Genomic DNA, 20788 nt, shown 5'->3' with positions numbered 1-20788 from the left:
TTTTTTTCTTCCTTCCCCTCCCTGTTTGTATCCCTCGCTCCTTCCCGCCGCTGCCGCTCCTCTCCCTGTTCCGGGAAAGCCGCCCGGAGCCCCGGTGCTGCTTCGCTCTCCCCGCCGCCACCCGCACTTAGCGGGGTCCCCCCTTCCCAGGGACCCCCTTCCCTGCTCCCCCCGGCCCCAAACCCTCCGGGGCAGAGGCAGGAACGGTCCCGGGGCTCCTCCGCCTCCCCAGGGCCGCACACACAGACCCCGCTTTGTCTGACCGCTCACTCCCACTCGTCATCCCGTGTTTGGGTTGCAAATACTGCAGGGGAGATGTTTAACCCAAACAAGCTATCGTGTTCCTTGACTTTCAAACACGAGGACAACTCCTATAATTAATTACCAGTGTATTTATTAAAAAAAACCTCGACTCCCAGCCATTAACTCCTTGGCAGCAAACTCCTGAAAAATCTCTAATTTTCGCCGGTGGCTTCCATCCAAATCAGCACAGCTTAGAACAGCCTCTTTTCAAATCTGTTCTGAGTTTTTCTTCCGAGATCCTCTCCCCAGAGTTTGCCGATTAATTTCCAGCCTGGCTTTCCAGATAGCCAAAACCGGAAGCCGGGACTGGGACGAAGGGAAGCTATTAACCTGGATGTCAAACAAATGCAACACTAATCTCTTCCAAATGGAGCCAAGTGGAGATAAAGAAGAAAGAGCAACTCTACTGCCATGATCCTTCATTTTCAATGCAGGAAGGAGGATCCTTCCAAAGAACAGAAAACAATTGTTTGATATTCCAAGGAAAGTTTGGTAGGCTCTTTGTTTTTTTTTAAGAGGGCACTTCTTTCAGCCTGAGGTGCTGGCGGTCCAGCCGTGCCACTACCCCTTGGTCATGGCAGGATAAGCACAGTGTGATCCGCTCCAGTCTCACCATCAGAGCTACACCCTGCCCTGGGTGTGTTCAGGCTGTGATTTCAGCCCACACTCCCCATACCCCGTGGAGGTGCTTTCTCAGAATAATTTTCTCATTATTTTAGTTCTTCATGAAGCCTTTCTGCCCTCCAACAGCACCCATGGGCAGGAATCACAAGGCTACTGAAAGCAGTGGAGTCGTGCCAGGGATAATTTTGGTTGACTTGGTACCAGCCTGCCGTTTGAGGTCAGATCAGTAGGTAGACGACAACAGAGAAGTTTATTATATGTGCATAATTAAAGCTGCCAGCTACAGCCTGGCTTTTCTACTGTGTAATAAAAAGCGTTCTTGGCCCCTGGACATTTGGGAACAATCCCTGCAGCTGCAAAGCCAGCTTCTGCGTGGGAGGTGTTGAAGCAAGTATGCTTCTTGCCTACCTCTGCAACAACCGAAACAGCTGATGGCAGAAGTATTTCTGAGAGCAGAAAAAAAATTAAACCAATCAAAACCTGTACAGCAAGGCTCAGGAAGAGCATGAATCCAGCACACGCCGGTGAGCTGTGAACTCCAAACTGTACAGCTGTCCTGCAACAGGACGGGGTATGTGGAGAGGACCCAGATGCTGCTTCCAGGGTGGAGCTAAAGCTAAAAGGGAGCTTGAATAAATTAGAGAGGTTGGGTTTTGTGCTAGAGCTGGTGCTCCTCTGTCCTGCCTCTTGGCACTGGTGGAAATGACAGCCAGGGAATGACAGACAGCCGGGGAATGACAGCCAGCCAGGGAATGCCAGGCTTCCAGGGAATGACTGCCAGGCAGAGGACAGCCAGGCGGGGCAGAGGCTGACACTACCCTCTGCTGGGGACCGAGCGTGGAGCTGCTTCTCTCTAACAGACTTTGCTTCGTGTGCTTTTTATCTTAGTTTCTTGCATGAGAGAAGCCCGAGAGGTGACTGGATGCCCTGGAAAGATCTTGCCAGAAGGAACATAGTGTTTTTTCATCCCCAAATGTTTCAGTACACAGAGACAAGGAGCCTGGCAGGCAGCCCCTGCACCCTGGGTCCTGATGCAGAATGGGTGTGAGGGGGTAAATGGCTGGTGAAGTGGTGGCAGTTTGGGAACGTAGTAGAGCTGCTTGGGAACTTCCCAGTCCAGCATGGAATAGGCAAAACTAATGAGGGAAGGGAAGGAAGAAAGGAAGGAAGGCAAGAAAGAAGGGAAGGAAGGAAAGAAGAAAGTTAGTTTAAATGCACTAACGTGCAAGGAGATCATACCTTACAAACCAACCCAAACATATCTGGGACATGGCCCCGTTTCCCAGTAATGTGCACTTTCATCATGTTTGATGAAACTCCCGGGAGAAGAGCTGACTCCCTGGGGGGTCAGCTCATGCAGAGAAGCTGCTGCTGCACTGCCCCTCTGGCTTAGCCCTCTGAAAATACCCCTAAAACACCAGGGCCACACCGCCAGGAGATCCCCATTTCCCAGCCAGCCAGCGTCTGTGGATTGCCATTGCCACCTTCTGGATTAGTCCAAGCGTGCATCCAGCCTGTCCCAAAGCCGTGCTGGCTGCCAGCAGCCTGGACAATGTGCCTCCAGCTGGAGCCAGGGTCCCCAGAGCAGGAGCCGTCCCGGCTGCTGGCACAGCAGCTGTCACATGTCCCCCTGCAGCCTACATGCCATTTGCATCCCGCCCTTAGATTCTGTGATCTCCTTTCACCAGCTATTTTAGGAAACCTGTACAAGCCACAACCCGGCAAACCCTCTGCTCAGCAGCAGCTCTGGCTTGACGATCGGTGAGGGGGGAATCACACGGTTACCAAAGCGCTGCCATGTCAAACAACTTGAGTACAGACAATAATGCTCTGTCTGGCTCATCTGCTGCTGTAAACACCTGATCTACCTGCCCAGACAAGGTGCACACTGGAATAGTCACTGCAATTATCCTCCTGCTAACGGCCCTGCCCGGCTGCCAGCGGAGCTCATCTCTCCCCTTCCCGCAGGCACCCACCTCCCAGAGCCAGCAATAGGGGGGACTGCCTGCTGCTGTGGTAAGGAGCAGGAATATTAACCTGGCACAGCTCGATGAAGGCAGAAGGGATGAACTGGATTCTCTCCTTGTACTGGTGAAACAGGAGCACTCAGCCCCAGGTACTCTTTGTTTAGCCTGGAAAAAGGTAGTGCCTGAGAGTGCAACTCCACTAGAAAAGGGCTCTGACCCCAGGCACCAAGCAGGTGGAGCTGGCACTTCCCTAGACATTTCTCTGTGGAAAGAGTCTTATTTCTGGGGCTTGGGATGCCCTAGCTGTGCTGAAGACCAGTAACAACCAGTTAACCAGTTCCCAACTCCAACATCACGCTGCCAGGACATCCTCACTGTCCATTCTTCCCTGGGCTTCACCACAGCAGCCTCCTCATCCAAATCAAACAGACCTGGAGCATATCCCAGTCCCAGGGAGCTGGGCAAGGGCAAAACAGCCTGGCACAGCCCTGCACTGCAGCCACGGCACAGCAGAGGTACGGCCTGAGGCAGCCTGGGGAAAGCAAAGCAGATACAGGGATTCCTTGGAGGAAGGAGGAGAGTAACTAAACGTTGGCCTGGCAGCCCCTGTGTTTCACCTCATCCATTCCACTGCTGCTGCTTCCAAGATTTATTTGGGAAGGCTCCTGTTGGCAGACGACCCTGGGGCTCATGGCAAAGCGTCGAGTGGATGGTCAGGACAGTTGGTGGCTTTTGGAGCTCGGTAGTTTCCAATCCTTCTTGTCTCGTGTCATACACACTCCACTTACCAGCTTCTGCTGTTATGCTCAGAGTATGGCGGTAACAGAGCGGCTAATTTTTCAGAGAAGACCAAGACACCTCAAAAAACCCTAAATCTTGTTCCACTAAAGGATTTCGCACTTTGTTCTGCAGCTTCCACGAGGTGGGTCAGGGCCGGCTTCTCTGCACTAGCAGGAGGCGGATTAAGCAGCAGAGTCAGGCTATTTCTGATAATAAACGTTTCAGTAGTGTGGTAATCCCTCTTTTTTTGTTTTGTTTTCTTCCCTCTTCTTTGTGTTTGGTCTGAATCTCCTGGGAACGGGGAGTTGCAGCATGCCTTCTCTCTGACGGAAGTAAACCACAGCCTCTTGTTTGTTGTCCGTGAAGGCCAAGCGGAACGGGAGCAGCGCCGGGAGTAGCTCTGCGAGGGTGAAGTGTGTTGGGTCCTTCGCGGGAGATTAGATGGCGCTGCGTCCACAGGAGATAAGAAGATTGTGAGCTTAAATTTAGCATCATCAGGAAAAGAATAAGCCCCGCAGCTCTCTTCAAAACATATTTTGTACTGTGCTTGCCAGGGGACAGACGGGATAAGGAAATGCAAAGCAGACAGCGATGACGAGAGGAGGTCAAGGAGGTGCTGCTCGGTCACGCTCCTTGCCCATGCAGTTCGCAGTGAGGGTGGCATGAGGCTGCCAGCACTCAGGGGTGTCCCCTGCCTGCCTCCACCCCGCGGACAGGCGGGCACTGCGGTGCCTGAGACAAGTGAAGGGGCACAAAGGGTACCCGCACCCTCCCAGCACAAGCAGCTGCTCCACCAGTCGACCACCAGAAAGGAGATTCGGCTGAAAATCCCAGGGCTGGGATCCCCCCGGCAGGCGGGAGAGCCCCTCTGCCAGGGGCAGCGCCGGACGGCGGGGCAACAGTGGGCTCTTCCAGTAGCAACCAGTACGGGCTCAGCAGACGGGTGTCCCTTTAAAGCCCACCGTGCACCCGGTGCTGGCTGGCACCCGCGGGACCCACCGTGGGGACCCCCATCCCCAGACCCGAGTGCCCCATCGCCACACCCGAGACCCCACCGTGAGGCTCCCCAACCCCTGCCTCTCCCTCTGCCTCCGGTGCCCCCGCCCTCGCCCGCCCCGTCCCGGCCCTGGCTCCTCCCGAGCGCATCACGGCGGGGAGGAGCCTGGGCGGCTGCTCGGCCGAGCCCAGCGGCGCCGGGGCCGAGCCGAGCCGGGCCGGGCAGCGCAGCACGGTGGGGCCGGGGGGGAAAACGCGGGCGGGGGGCGCGGGGACCCCGCGGGAGGATGCGCAGGGGGGTGTGCGGGGGAGCCCCGGGAGGGACGCGCAGGGACGGGGCGTGCGGGACACCCGCGGGGGCCGTGGGAGGTGCGCGGAGCCGGTGGAAGGGGTGGCGGGGGCGAGCGGGAGCGGGGGGCATGGAAAGGGACACTCGCAGTGCAGGGACCCTCGCTGGCAGCCCTTAAGGTGACCCTCGCTGTGCCCCGCAGGTGCCGTCGGGAGGTGACGGCCCTCCGACTCGGGTACCATAACCAGGGCCGAGGCAGCATCTTCTCCTGCATCCCTGAGCACGTGACTTGCCAAGCGCCCGTCCATCACTCCTGTCACCGGTGGAGAGGCCACGCACGGGCCTGGGCGCTGGTGACCTCGTGGGTCTGACCTCTTAGGTCTGCCCTATGGCTTCGGGACCCATTCTCCAGGGAAGCAGAGCTCCTCCAGAACCGCTCATCCTGTCCTGCCTGGCTGCAGGCCGAGCCCAGGCCCACAGAGCCACCGCTCACACCTATTGAGATGCTCCATGGACTCTCAGCTAGCAGCTCACGTGCGTGTGGCCCCTTCACAGCATGAAACACGCAGCAGCATCACCACTGGGCGTGCTTTCAGAAGTTCTGGTTTGTTTCTTAAGCGGGGCCAGGCTACCCATTGCGATTTTGGGGCGCGTGCATCCCTTCTCCCTCTCCTGAGCCGTGCTTGGAGCGCCCAGCAGCTCGTGGATCCCGAGAGCCGTCCCCTGGGATGTTCTCCCTTGAGCTCGGAGCAGCAGCAGCAGCACCAGCAGCAATCCACCCAGACCGACCCAGCGCGGCGCATTTCGGAGCTGTTGGGAAGGAGCTCCCGTTTTTGGGGCTCTCCTGGCGCAGATGAGCGACACGCTGATGAACGGGAGGGTGCCCCTGCCCGAGAAGGCCTTGTCTGAGGGCTACGCGCGGCTGCGCTACCGGGACACCTCCCTGCTCATCTGGCAGCAGCAGCAGCAGAAACTGGAATCGGCTCCTCCCAACACGTACCTGAGCCGGAGCCGGAGCATGTGGTACTCGCAGTACGGCAATGAGGCCATCCTGGTGCGGGACAAAAACAAGCTGGACGTCTCCAGGGACACGGGGCAGTCCAAGTTCTGTGCCATTATGTGATTTCCGTGGCTTTGCGTTGGGAGCCCCCGCGCGTGGAGAGGAACCAGACTTTGCGCTGAGCCGGGGGAGGAGATGGGTTTGTAACATCCTCTCTCAGAGGTGCTGCTGAAGCAGCGTGTGCAGGATAGGCCGGACAGGCTGGCTGGATTTTCTGTTTGTTTTTGCTGTTGATAGACTCCTGTTTTGCATGTCATTGTGTGTGTGCAACAAAACCAGCCTCACTTGGGAGCTCACGAGCCTGTTGCTGCCCGGCATCTTGGCAGGGTCTATGCTGGACCATGTGTCGCTTGTAAGTGGCTCGTGTACCCTGAGAAACACCTGCTGTCATTTGGGCCTGTCCCCAGCCAGCATTCTACTGGCAAGTCCTTATTTCCAGGGCTCTGGGAATGCTGGTGGGGCAGAGGTAGGCGCAGATCCGCTTCCATCAGGGCTATGGTTTTAGGAAATCGATCTCCAAAACCACCTTGACCACTGCTTGTTTTGCTTGCCCTGCCTCCCTTTTAATTCCTAGCCCTGGAAGTGGTGTCTTACAACCAAGTAATGGAGTCATTTATTGTGGGGAGGAAGAGGGAAAGAACGTGTTGAGAATTTAATCTGAGCCTTCACAACACCTGGCAGGAAAGGTGCACTGCAAAGCCCAGGGCCCTCTCTGATCTCACGGTGTGGGATCATGGAAATAACAGGACTTCTGGAGTCAGGAGAGCTGACTCCTTTCATGCAGGTAGATCCCTGGCCCAGCTTTGGGAGCAGATCACCCAATGAACCACCTGAAAGAGAGGGACAGGCCCAGGAAAGCAAAGGAAGAAAGCTACTATAAATACACACATTTGTAAGGGACACAAGGAAAGTATTACACAGCAGTACCTACCCCTGATTCCAGTTGGAGAAGGGAAGAGTCCACTGAACTTTGCTTTCCATTCAAGTTTTGATGCATGCAGTAGCTTGGAAGGTTTAACTTCTAATTCAGGTTGGATTGTAGATTAGGTGCATGTATTTTAAAAGTAGTGTCTGGGATTGTTTCAACTAACAGAAGGATTTTAGGAGGGAAAAGCACTTCCTCTGCACTTCTTGGGCACAGAGGCTGCTTTCAGGTTGTTTCCATTACTGCTGAATCCTGACTTGCTCAAGGCAAGATCAAGCTGAGGAACTCAGCCCAGCAAGCACCTGAATCTTTGGTAAAAACAAAACTACCACTTCCAGGGGTGTAAATTATGTACCCAGGGCTCAGCATTAAAATGTAACATCGGGGTGAAGTCACAGAGTCCATTTCTGTCCTGCCTAGGACGTGTGTCTAACCCAGCAGTGCTTGGGCACAGGCTTAACTCCAGGCAAATCAGTATTTGATGTTGACTTCAGTGTGGATTATTTGCCTGCCTAAAATCAGGCACAGTCATTACTTCTATTATATTTATCTAAAACCTCCTTGGCATTTTTGAAGCACTTTTGTTAATTTATTTCAATACAGTGAAGAATCTCTTCCACCTCTCCCACGAGGGTTAAATGCTACAACACACACGTACACTCAACCTTGCTGAACTCAGTGTGCTGAGCAGAACACACCTGTTTTTAACATGAGATCGTAGAGGTTCGGTGTTCTCAGCCCTGCTCCATAGCACTGCAAACAATAGGCAGCTCATTATGTTTTAAAAGTAACTATTTCTGCATGTGTTGGTGTTTGGTATCTTAACGTGTGTGCTCATAGATTTAAACCTGCTGATGGACCTCGCTGCTTTCCTTCCCCGTGCATTGCTCTGAACACAAACAGCTCTCTTGGTCTTGTCAGGACTAGCTCTGGAAGAGAAATATGCCAGTGAATAAATGTTTTTCAACTGGGTATTCAGTGAGATTCACAAAACCAGCGAGGCTTGGCAAGCTGCCGGTGCTCCGGTGAGGTAGAGCATTGCCAGGGATGCGTGACCCACCTGGGCCTCCAGTTCCTGGCTGAGTGAACAGGTGATTATTTACACAAGCAGGCAGGAGGCTGATCCAAGAGCTCCCCTGGGAACTGCAGGTGGAAGTGACCCGGAGAGGCAGGAGAGGTGGGTTCTGGGCCTGCCCAGCAGCCCTGGGGAGCATGTGAACTCTGGGAGTTTTAAGGAACAGCACATCCCCCAAACCAGCTGTTCGTTTTCTTTTCTTATAGAAAAAGAAATCCAACGCTTATTTTCTTTTTAATTTCAGTGAGAAAGTTGGTTATTTTGGGTATAATCAGTCTCTTTGTGTTAATGTGGCTGGTAAACCAAAATTCAGTTATTTGCAGAGTGTTAATTTGGACTACACAAGACTCAAAACATAAGTGTGTGCATAAATGCTTCCAGGATCGAGGCTGGACGTAACAGTACAGGAAGAAGAGGATGAGTTGTCCTTCCATCTCTGTGAATGTGACTGTAGTTTTCCATATCTGTGTGTCATTGGTCACAGCAGGGTTGTGGTGTGGCTGCTGTGACTGAGCGTTTCTTTGAGCCAGTTGTGTGGTGTTGATGCACTTGTTTAAAACACCATTGTAGCATCTTTGATAAAGTGCATTAAAATGATTTGAATGCAGCACTGTGAGTAGCTGTTTTTTTCTCCTGCACCTCAGTTGCTCTTGGTACATGTGAGGATTACACTGTTGGTCCTCTCCATCCCCACACAGGTAGTTCCCACCTGGGAGAAGTCACCTTAGTTACTTGTGGTGCTCCAAAGCTCCCCAAGACCAACAGCCCTGAAATCTCAGCAGTGCATTCAGGGATGAGGCTCAGCCTCTGGATGTCACACTGAATCAGAGAATCAGTAAAGCTTGGAAAAGACCTCCAAGATTATTGCATCCAACCTGTGACCCATCACCACCTTGTCAACCAGACCAGAGCATCGAGTGCCACATCCAGTCATTCCTTGAACACCTCCAGGGGTGGTGACTCCACCACCTCCCTGGGCAGCCCCTTCCATGTCTTTCTTCCTTGCAGTAAAGGGCCCAGAATTTGAGGCATGACCTCCCCAGTGAACCCATCAGTACAGGTATCAGTGGGAGCTGAACCTTAACTATATTCTGCCTGTCCTCAACCTCCTCTAAATCTGCAGGAAACAGCACTGCTTGATGGACCTAGAAATAAACTCAGTAGTAAATGCCACAGAAAACATCCTCACCTGCCTCACAGCAGAGTATTTAGAGGACAGGCTGAACGAACACTTCCTTTGGGAGTATCACTGATACAACACACAATGACACTGATACACCAACAGGGAAGCGAAACAGGTTTGCTGAAACCTTGGAGATCCTGGCTCTGAAACCCAGTGAGCAGGAACGAGGTTAGAGAAAGATTAACCCTGGCTCTGTAACCCTCACCTCACACATAAACCATCAGGCACACAGTGGAGAAACCGAACAGCAAAACCAGCCTGAATCCTCGGCAGTGACTAAAATAGATCCTGGCCACCACACAGTAATGTCAAGACTCTGCTGGGATTGTGACCAGCTGCTCCAGGCCCCCCCCCTTTTCCAAGCTGTGCCTTCCAGGTCACCCTGAGCTCACAGACCTACAGGGTTGGCAGGTGGAGAGGTGAGAAAGCCCCTCTGGTTCCTTCATGTTCTGCTGGATCGAAAGAAGCCAGCATGAAACCTGGGTGAAATGTCCATCTTTCTGCTGAACTTACCTCAATCAGGTGAAATTCTCACACAATCTAAGACCCCTGCAGGCTTCTAGGAAGAGTCAAAGTCCTTCCTGGGCAGCCTTGGTACATGGAAGTTGCCAAGCGTTTCCCTCACCAACAGAAAGGTGTATTTAAAGAACCTCTACACCAGGCACTGAACTGTGATTCAGAGACCCAAATTTGCTCCATCCTCTGAAGGCAGTCAGACCCCTTAGTGTGACACTCCACTGAGAGCTAAACTTGCAAAATGAATTTCAAATTACTCCAAGACTCACAGCACAAGGATTCAGTAAATTTACATTTGTGCATGGCACTGCTCGATCAAGGTTTGCAAGTGGAGACAGTGCCACACCTGAAAAAGGAGATGAGGAAAGGGAAAAGGGGGTGGGGAGGGGAAATATGGGATCAAACTGCACACACAAAACAATTTTTCTTTTTATTATGAAAACAAAACAAATGCCCCAGGACCAGGGTCCGTGATTACCAGTAACATCAAAGATTACTTTCTAACTCTTTTTTTTTTTTTTTTTTTTAATTCTGTTGTGTTTGAGGCCAGCAATTTGCAATAAACAAGCTAAACTACTTACATTGACTCGTTTCTTTTCAGTAACTGACATTTACAGAATATACTAGAAATGGCACTAAAAAGTTTTAAGAAAAAGAGTTACGGTAAATTTGCATGCACATCATACAGAAAAGTAACAATTTTTTTTCTTTTTAAATATTAAAAAAAAACCAAAATAACAAAACAAAAATACAACAGCAAATCTTTCTGGATTAGGTTACGCCAGTATCAGGGCTGTGTTCTAAGTGGCCTGTGTCAAATCCTAGCTGGTGGTTTAATGTATTTTTAAAAATGACATTTTAAAAAGATATGCAAATACCATTTTCTTTAAAAAATGCAGCTCAAGCAAGATAATGCTGCTAGTGTGATGAATCCTAAATTTACCTTTAATGATGCAGAGCCTGCACACAGTTAGCCCTAGTGGTAACTGCTCACGGTTGACAATGAGATTTTAAAATCCAGTACTAAAAACGTTGTGTTTTTACTTTGTCATGCCCCGATCCCTTTCCCCCCCCAGCTCCAACCCCAACTTTAAAAAACATCATTCCTTTCAAAACAAGGAAAATAAAAATTAAGAACTGGTCTAAAAGTCCCCGAAACAGAGAAAGAACTAGATTAGGTAACTGCAGTCTGCTTCTACCACACAGAGAACATGGAAAGAGACCTCAGGGGGTGACTAAGCCGGATATTTACACACACACGTGGGGGGTGTGTGCGTGTGTGAGGGGGGCGTCACACACAGTCCCGAAACATCAGTTCTACAGTTACAAACCCTGTCGGTAGGAAAGGTTAAAACCACATCAATACAAAATTGAAATGATTCTGTATAGACAACATTTGGTTAGCAGAGAGAACTGTTGCAGCCAACAGGTTCCTTCGGTCGATGGATCAGGGCCTGAGCCCACGGGATGCAGGTGTCCCTCTGGTCCCAGTGAGCCACGAGACAGGCTGAGTTTACAATCAGAGAAAAGTTTAACAAAGTTTTTAAAGGTGCAGTAATGCTGGTTGATTGGACAAAGGTCTGGTCAGATATTTTGTCAAAACAGGAATTCGTCAGAAAAAGCAGTTTCAATAAAACTCTTTGTGTGTATGCATACATATGAAATCATACTGATTTCAGTGAAGTTTCCCCTGGAAAACAAAGTTAAACTTTGTTCATTCAAGAAAAATTCTACCATAAAATTTTTTTTTTTCTTTTTTTTTTTTATTCTTAAGTTTAAAAATGTTATTTTGAACGTTCTGTGCTGGATCATTTTAAAGTTATTACGTGACATCCGTACTGACATGTCATGCAATACAAACTGAGTTAAATAAATGCTCTATTGTTTCAGTTCCCAACTCATTAAGGGCTGCTGCTACTTACTATGGACTGGAAACATCTCTTCTTTCCTGGAGACACTTGGGAGGTACAAGAGGCACCACTACGGACATGGTGGGGGATAATGAGCACTATAAACAATATGAGAATGGAGAAAAGTGTAAGAACAACATTTGGAAACGAGGAGACCTCGACTTCTTTCCTGCAAAGAAGGTCATGCCAAAATGGATTCCTCCTGTGAGCTGCCATTTTGCAGGGAACGCCTCACTTTCCATGGAAACAGTTTCCCACTAAGTGGCAGCCCAAGTTGCAGCTGGTAGATCAAAGATATGCAGGTAGCTCTCTTCATGCTCCGGGGTGGGTTTGGCAGGTCGTTCTCCTTGAAAATCCCCAAGCTGGGATGGTTTGCCAGCTACAAGAGGGATCCTCCTCCAGCCCTGCAGCCAGCCTCGAGCCAGGACCCTTCCCATCACTCCACAAGTGGTTCCCAACCCTTCGGCCTCAACCTTTCCGCTGATTCTGGTGGAACAGACCTGCGGATCCCAGAGGAATGTCTGTGCCCTTGCCGTGCTCCAGGGGGGTTGTCCTTGATGTCAGAAGATGATGGGATGCTGCAGAGCCACGTCCCCAGGCAGTGATGCTGGTGAGATGCTCTTGCCTCCAAGCACCAGCCCCGGTTTGTTCTCCACAAGGGAGCGGCCACCACATAGCACAGCTCAGGTTAATGCACGCAGGAAAAGGTTCCAAGCAGGGAAAACCAGGAGCTTGTTTATCCAAGTTGTCATGGTAGTGAATTGGTTGCAATTAGTTCAACTAAAACACTTGCTGGTTTTGATAATGCAAGTTGCAGAGAAGAGGAGAAACACAGATGAAACCCAACCCCGTCAGAAATGAACCCAAGCTCTTAATTAGATGAATATTACATTTCCCCGTAGTAAATTCTGAAAATATATTACTGAGGATCTGCCTGGGGGGAAAATTTTTCAAGGGTAGGATTTAAAAAAAAAATAAAATACAGGAACTAAAATAACCCCACTGTTAACGGAAAAGAAAAATAATTAATTTCAGTAAGAATCAGAACATTGTCCTTTCATATGCTGTGGGAAACCATCTGAAAGGCTTGAGAGCCTCCTGCCCACTGTGGTCACCACCAGATTTTGAAAGGCAGATGGCCAAGGCCCAGCTAATCAAATCCTGGTTGATGGGGCAGTAAGTGACTGGTGGATGCAGTTGGAAATGCAAACCATGGAATGCTAAGAACAGGCTGGCCCTGTGCTTCCCAACTTCCCAGCACAGGGACATCACCCAGATCCCACATTTGCACCATGGGGCCTCTGGCAAACCCCTGAGAGACCACAGGAAGGTGAATTTTAGGGCTATCCCACATTAGAGAGGCAGCTTTAGGGGCTGGTGCTGGTGAAGGAAAGGCATAACGTTCTGTTAAAACTGTGTATTTTTGCTTTACAACAAAAAGAATTTACAATAAACTTCTATCCCTCAGATTACAAATTTTATATAATTATAGAACTGGTGTTTTCCTGAAGTTGGATTAGAAAAGGATAAAACCCCCACTGTTCTCCAAAAAAAAAAAAAAAAAAAAAAAGGGGGGGGGGGGGAGAAAAAGACCACTGGAAATATTACTGAGAAAAATCAAGAAATTGTATCTGACTGTACGTCTCCAAAATCTGTACAAAACAGGAAAAAAGGAGGCTGGGGTGAAAAGAAAGAAAAAAAAAATCTAAAAATGAACACACCAACTGTGACAGAGCACCAGACACGTGACAGATTGGACTGTAGCACCTGTAGGTATGAAGTCCAAGGTATATAAATAAAGTTGCAGACTTTTATTTGCTTCCTTGTTGTTAAGTTTTTTTTGTTTGTTTTTAAAATCTGGTTGCAACCTCACTAAAAGTCTGCGTGTCTGCCGGCCTGCAGAGATGCAGCTTTGCTTTTGTTAGGTTTTATTACATCTTAAATGACCAATGGTATTTTAATAAATAAAGTCACGGTATATACATGAAATTGGGGACACCGAAAACAGAGCGTTTTGCAGCAGTGCAGGTCAAAACATTAGGCTGGATTCACAAAAAACATATAGCAAGCCTTAAAAAACTGGCTCTTTTCTTCCTTTTCTCCCTCCCCTCTTTTTTTCTTTTCAGCGAGGTAAAGCATTTCAGCGCCTGCAAACCTGCACCACAGAGAAGCAGCATTCCCTTTGTGGGAGCTCACTACTGAAACAATAAGGAGAAGGGGGAAAAAGCAAACTCAAGTAGAAAAACCCAAACCCACACAAAATCCCTCTCCACTTCCCCTGCCAGCTCAGCCTCAGCTGGAGCTCAAGTGCTGCTTTATTTTAAGCCCAGACTGATATGCTTGTCATGGAGAAAATCCCTAAGCTTGTGTCCAGTAACAAGCACATGACTTGTCTTGGTCACTGCAGGATCACTCCAAGGTCCAGCTGACAACTTCCAGCCAAAACCTGTTTCCAGTTCAATGAAAACTTTCATAGAGAGCATCCATTTCCTGGAAATTATCTATTTCACGTTAAAAATAGCACTGCCAAGAGACTTGAGTGTCCCTCGCTCCCTTCTTTCAATGAATTCCCAGGAAAAACAAAAACTTCTGAGTGGAAAACCAAGAAATGCAACCACTTATATTGCTCGTGTGCTTAAAAGTTAAATTCATGCTTAAATACCTTCCTGAACAGGTGCCTATGCCTCTACCAAGATTAAGAAAAAAAAAAAAGCATGTTAGCAGTCCACAGTACATGAGAATTTTTTTGGATTTTTTTTTTGTTTTTATGTAAAAAGATGATAGCATCTGACATTTTCATCACACTGTAGACTTCGAGGTTAAGAATACTAGTGCTAATAACAAATACACCAACTAGTTCAAAAGCTAACATCTTTCAGATACAGTACCATTTTACAGAAATTCCTTTAAAAAAAGATGTTTGTTTCTTTTTTACCTTGTGTGAGCCAGGCAGGCTTATTAAAAGAGAACATTCTGGGGAGAGGGAAGGGATGGGAGGGAAATGTACTACAAACCTTGCAGAATTTTTCTATTAGTCTCCTGCTAAGAGCTCAAAGTACTTCCATTTTCAACAAATTTTCTTCAGATAAATGTATTTTAGAGACTTTATGCAAAGGGAACTATTTGTCATAAAGTCTAAGTCACACACACACGCAAAGATCTTTGACCTATTAAAAGAGAGCCCTCCCTCCCCACCAAAGAAAAAAAAAAAAAAAGAATGGAAGATACCTTTTTATAACACTGAATTAAAAAATAAAATTAAAAAAAAGTCAGAGAAAGAGAGAGAGGGGATAAAACCTGACCACCGTGGGAGGAGAGCAGTACGTTAAGGAGGGGAAGGAACACTGCAGAGCATCGGGGAGGGGGCTGTCCGTTTGTTTTGTGTCCCAGTGTCCGTAACTCATTCCGAATCGCTGCTGTCCGAGCTGGAGCCGCTGGAGCTGCTGCTCCCAGACTCGGAGGAGCTGCTGCTGCTGAGCCGGGAGGGGCCTCCGGAGGGAGTGGAGCCGGATTTCTCTGCGGGGAAGAAGGGGGCGATGTGGTTACTCGCAAGGAACTGAAATAGAGAAGGTTTGCCCGCAGCCTTCATCCTCCACGGCTCTGTTCCCAGTTTTCCCTGGGCAGCTCACTTAACAGCAGCCTCTGCTTGCTGCCACAAGCATGTCCTGTCAGTGGATGACAAGGTTCCTCAGGCTGCAGGTGACCATGGAAGTTTGGGATCCACACAGGAGCTCTACAGGAGGGCAATGTCCCCCACAGCCCTACAGGTTCAGGTGAGACAGCACAGAGCACCTGGAGCTGTGCCTGCAGCCTCTGTCCTTCAGTGCAACTCTGAGCACAGGAGAAACCCTCTCCTGATCTGTGCAAAGCTACAAACAGCTTTGTTTGCACCAGAGGAACCTTCTGTAGCATCCTTCTCTATTGAACTACGTGGGGCTTGGGCTTTTTTTAAAGGAAAAATCATGTGTTAGATGCTCTGTGGTACTGGTCTGTAGGCACAGGAGAAATTGCCTCCAAGACACCTCTCATTTACTATCCAACAGTTTCTACCTGGACAGGGACCAAAGCAGACCCCACATAGTAGCTCAGTGCCCTGCAGTGCCCCCTGACCAACTGGGGTACCTGTCACAGAGACAAACCCAAGGCTACAAGAAGGCAGAGGTTTTTGTCTCTGTGAGTCTGTGTACACAAACAATTTTTAGGGCTCTGTTTTCACAGTAAAACCAAAGCCATTACCTTTCTTTGCAGGCTTCTTATTGTTGTTTAGCTGCCCACTGACGTCCTGTAACCGTTTTTCTAGTTCTTTCTTCTTTTCCTGAGCTAACTCTTCTTTTGACTTCGCTGCTTGCTTCTTCCCACCTGCAGCTGTGGAGGAGGAACACACACAGTTTCTGAAGCTGCATGGATGCAGGGGAAAAGAGTGGACATCACTATTTTACAGGGCATGTAAATCTGTGTGAACACATTGCAGTGACACTGCTAAGATCAAGTGATCACACAGCAACTACACATCCCAGATAAAAGACAACACATGAAGTTGTCCAACTCATCCAGTCACCACCATCCTCTAACATGCATTTTTTTTTAATTTTTTTTTTCTTTAAGAGAGATCTTCTGGAAAGTATTTTAGAAGATAGAAATATCCATGTAATGACTCTTGTCATTACAGGTTACTTACCAGCCAGTTATATGGTCAATAATTACACATTTGTAATTACAGAATTGTTACATGGGTTTTCTGCCCTGTAAAATAAAGTGTCCCATTAAAGGCTGTCAGGAGTAAAGCATCTGCCATTCAAACTTCCGGTACCTCATGCAAGAATCTACTGTGGTTTATGTTGCTCTAAATATAAAACAAAACAAACAAGGACAAATTAAAAACCAACTGAGGCAAAAAGAGGCTGGCAGACAACAGGAATGTAGCTGCATCGGGATGGAAATGGTGAGAAGTACCAGCAGTACAGCAGAGGAAATACTCCTCCAAAAAAAGGAGTAATTCAACACAGGTGTTGGCCAGGATCAGAAACACAGGGGCCAGATATTTTGCCTGATCCAGCAAGGAAATACCTATGTTTCTGTGCACTACTTTTAAGCAATGATTTATAAAGAAAGAAATCTGGAAAACACAGTCCTAAGAGGGTGCAACCCTGAACACTCATCTCAATAGTCCAGCTGGGGTCAGGCATGCCAGGTTTACAGGGTGGACATCTGAAGTTATCTGTGTTACTCTGTGTTTTGGTTCCAAAACTAAAGGATGCTTCTTGTTCCTAATCACTATGGAAAATCCTTTCCTGAGCTCTTCCAATAGTGAAGGATTTGGAGGGGGAAAAAATCAATTAAAAAAAGCAAAAAGAAGGGTCAAAGTCTGCAATTTGCTCACGTGAAAATCCTGTGGGGAAGAAATGGAGCTGCTCTGCAAGAGTGGGGAGTGGCTTTTGTGTCATGGCCTTAAGAGCACAATTCCCTCTTAACCAACAGAGCCAGGACCACTTCAGGTAAGTGATCCCACTGCTGTTTAGCTGGAGGTAAACCCTCAAGGGGCTATAACAATTCACTTTGTGGAAAAGGCACAGAGACAGGTCTGTCCCTCACTGAACTACACACTCAGCAGCACATGAAAACTAACCCTGTGATCTGAGAGACTGAGGGCAATGTGGTAATCAGACCACGTAGGAAGAACTGTTTTGGGGTGAATATACAACTCAGACACTTACAACCAGAGTCCACATGTTGCCCAGGTAACTTTGTGCAAGTTATTTATTCCCTTGGTGGTTTGGATCCCAACCATGCTTTTTATTTCCTTTCTAATTAGATGCTAAACTATTCAGGATGAGAAACTGATCCTTCCAGATGTGTACACATAACACCTAACACAATGAGACTGAAACCTTTACAGTGCCTTCCAGAGTCTGGATAAGTAATAAAGGCATCACACACATATTGCAGAGGAACACAATAGCTCTCCAGGTCTCTGCAGCACAACATCATGGGAAGAAAGAACAGAAAAAACCCAGAAAGTTTCTGTACATTTTCTTGGGAGAAAAGAATCTCTAAAAATCCCTGTCATCACATACCCAGCAGATGGGTAAGAGAATCTCAACACACACGCCCTGACTCCAAAGCTGAGCCCAAGAGCCGGTGGGGGGGACACGTGCCCCGGGAGGTAACTTACAAAACGGTTTCCTCTGTTTTTTCTGTAAACAAGATTTCACGTATCTCTCCAGTTCTCGTAAAGTTGTGGGCTTCAGCGTTTCAAAATCTATTTCTATCTCGTCGGGATTGGAGTCTCTGAGGGAAGGTTCCCGTGACTGGATGATGTGCACCACCCTGCCGAGCTTCTCCCCGGGCAGGCGGTTGATGTCCAGGCTGAGCTGTCGTTTCTCATCATAGGTCATGGGCAGACCTTCCTCCTCCTCATCCGAGTCGTAGGTTGCAGATGCCTGTTTGCCTCCTTTCTTGGGCTGCCTGGGGAGGTTGTCAAGCATGAAAACATCCATGGGTACATAGAAGCAATGAATTCTTTTTTTTTTTTTTTCCTAACTCCCTTGTAACAAACATCCCAACGCCCTTGGCTTTGAACCTCTTGTCAGACGGCTCGAACAGCACCACAACTGCTGAAAAAGCTTGGCAATCTGAGATCAGCTGTTTTAGCCCTGTGAAGCGTGACAACAAGCCCCAGTAGCAGCAGGGGGGCAGCAATGAAGTGGCACGTTCTTGGTGGCTGCACAAAAGGCAAAACCCAAAACCTTATCTGAGAGCGATCAGGCAGGGATTCTAAGGGTTGGACAGTGAAAACATCATAGTTCCACTGCCAGCTCCAACTTAAAGACTCCCTGGAGTTGTCTGGGAATGGGGACACTATTCAACAGCAAATTAACTGCTCTGACAACCGAGCTTCCCCAGGAATTAATTAAGAACAGGGCTGGGAGCTCTTTGCTCTCCCCTCGAGGCACCTTGCGGAAGGCAGGCTCTCACCTGTTTGCTGTGGTTGTGCTGTTTGCTTTCTTAGCTGGGGCTTTCTTCTGTTGGGTTTGTTTTGGTGGCTGAGCCACCTTGGGCTTCTTCTCCTCCTCGGTTTTTACTTTGTGCTTTTCTTTCTCCTTCTCTTTATCTTTCTTTTTCTTCTCTTTTTCCTTCTTCTCTTTTTTTTTCTTTGGTTTGTTCACTGGCGCTTGTGACAGGGCAGCCAACTGCTCGTGGACGGCCTTCAGCTGGGGGAGAGCAGGGAAAAACTGATCAGGCAGGAGAGCTGATGCCTCCACTACCTTTCATCTACATCCCAAGGTGTAAGTATATCCCCAAGTCAGCGATCAAGCAGCTCATACTCTGGGATCCCAGAAGGAAGCGCAGAGCATCAGCACTGGGAGAAAATTACCACTACATCCAGCACACAGTTATTGCATAACTGAGTGTTTTCCCCTTTTAGCTGGGAGAAAAAGGGAGTGTTTTCCTACAACCCAGTCTGGATGGGATTTTCAAGAACAAAATCAACCCCTTTCCTCCTGCTGTGCCCTTTCCACTGCCCTGACACACAGCTCAGTTGTTGCAGTACCTGCTCCTGGAGCTCCGCCAGCCGAGTCGCTCGCTCCTCCTCAGAGTCAGAGCTGTCCGAGTCAGAAGAGCTCTCCTCACTGCTGTGACTGCTCTCTGTGCTTTTGCTCACCACTGGTGCCGTTGGGGGAGGTGGAGGGGGGGCCTCTGCAGGCTCGTCGGGCATTTTTGCGAACCTCATCTCAAAGACATCCTGCAAAAAGGAGGAAAACCGGTGACTAAAGGAGCCTCAGCCCCAAACAGCTCACTCTGGCCTTTTAAACACATCAGGGTCAGGGTTTTATTGCACTACACGAGGTCCTGCACAAGTAAATAATAATATACAGAAGGTGTATGGCCATCTGTAAGGCCAAGAAAATCCTCCCATTACTTTGAGAGCAAAGACTATAATTTTTTAGGAGTGGAAAGTGGCACTTAGGCCACGCCACGGGAAGAGCACAAGGCTCTTTCCAAGGGCTGGAGAAATCACCAGCTCTCCCAAGAGCAGATCCCCACCTGGATCTCTGAACTGACACCCTGTAGCTGAACTACAGGCGCTCTGGAAGACGCGTTTACCAACACCTTTACCTGGAGCTTCCGGGCCATCGCTACCACCTCGTGGTCTGGAGGATTGTACTTGTAACAATTAGAGAACATTAACCGAATATCTGCTGCGAAACCTTGGGCGTCCTGGTATTCCCGACTGTCCATTTTCTTCTGCAAACAAAGAAGCCAAAGGGAAAAGGGGGAGAAAGAGCCATGAGCAAAAGGGCATTTGTAGCGGCTGCGTGGGGGACACGTGAGCCTCGGAGACAGAGCAGCCTGAAAAGTCCCATTTGTCTAAGAGAAGGGAAGTTTGGGTTGGGTTATTGGTTCCTAAAAAAAAAAACATTTGGAGTTTCTGCTTTATAAAACAAGCAAACAAACACCAGGAAACCAAAGAAGTTGATAACGCTCCGTAACAGTTTGAACACTAAGATTCTAAATTTGGGTTGTTTTCTAAGTAGTAAAATACAAATCTGTCAGGGTCCACATTCTAATAGAAAACATTTAGAGAAAGGGTTTGCTGGATCAGAAACCAATACAAACAAGGATAATGGATATAAAGGGCAAGAGTCAACAAGCAAGTCACAATTACAGGAGTACCTTCAGTGTGTATTTCTGTGTGCTGCTTGGGTATTCTTGCCCTGTAAATCTGAAAGGGCAGAAAAGATGAAAATCTGACTTCCTGCTAACACAGGGCAGGAAGATTGCTTGGCAATTCCTACAGCAAAATAGGCATTTACAGTTAAACTACACCACCTATTTCTGATTTAAAAGTCCAACTGATACAGAATTACCCCTTTATGAACCTACTCATAATGTTATTTCCTAATGTAGTGAGAATAAGTATCAGGAGCTAAATATTTGCACCTTGTTCCTTTCTCTTGTTTCTCAGCTCTCATTTCTGTCCACTTCTCTTACTGTTTGGGATTGAATGACATGGGTTTAGAGAACAGTTTATAGCATTCCTAGCACTTAATTGATTTTATGCATATATTACTACTATGTATAAAACCTTAGCTCCAATTACTCCTGCTGAAAAGAAAGAGAAACTAACACTAGATTTCATTTGCATTTAAAAGACCTG

At 48.3% G+C, this 20788-nt stretch overlaps 2 protein-coding genes across 5 annotated transcripts in view; one reads left to right on the top strand and one right to left on the bottom strand.

Moving 5' to 3' along the window:
- The first annotated feature begins 4834 nt into the window (after nt 1–4834).
- On the top strand, nt 4835–8626 carry BRD3OS (BRD3 opposite strand). Its single transcript, XM_027887181.1, has 2 exons — nt 4835–4905; nt 5162–8626. Exon 2 carries the CDS (start codon nt 5813–5815, stop codon nt 6080–6082), a length of 270 nt encoding a protein of 89 aa, XP_027742982.1. The 5' UTR covers nt 4835–4905; nt 5162–5812; the 3' UTR covers nt 6083–8626.
- Nucleotides 8627–10135: 1509 nt separating this feature from the next.
- The window catches only part of BRD3 (bromodomain containing 3), a 49312-nt gene continuing 38659 nt past the window's right edge, over nt 10136–20788 (bottom strand). For 3 of the 4 annotated variants that reach the window (XM_027887177.1, XM_027887176.1, XM_027887178.1), the window contains 6 exons: nt 19747–19875; nt 19181–19372; nt 18604–18839; nt 17801–18093; nt 15865–15993; nt 15029–15144 (listed from right to left, as the gene is read on the bottom strand). In XM_027887177.1, coding sequence (XP_027742978.1) covers nt 15029–15144; nt 15865–15993; nt 17801–18093; nt 18604–18839; nt 19181–19372; nt 19747–19875 — 1095 coding nt within the window. Of the gene's footprint in view, nt 15145–15864; nt 15994–17800; nt 18094–18603; nt 18840–19180; nt 19373–19746; nt 19876–20788 lie in introns of all 4 variants that reach the window. The other variant, XM_027887175.1, reaches the window with a different exon arrangement.

Source organism: Empidonax traillii, unplaced genomic scaffold (genome assembly GCF_003031625.1).
Source record: "Empidonax traillii isolate 1590-97213 ecotype Southwest subspecies unplaced genomic scaffold, ASM303162v1 scaffold204:size1584377, whole genome shotgun sequence".
NCBI lineage: Eukaryota > Metazoa > Chordata > Aves > Passeriformes > Tyrannidae > Empidonax > Empidonax traillii.
Note: the sequence above shows the minus strand (reverse complement) of the source record. Positions and strands in the feature narration are given on the sequence as shown.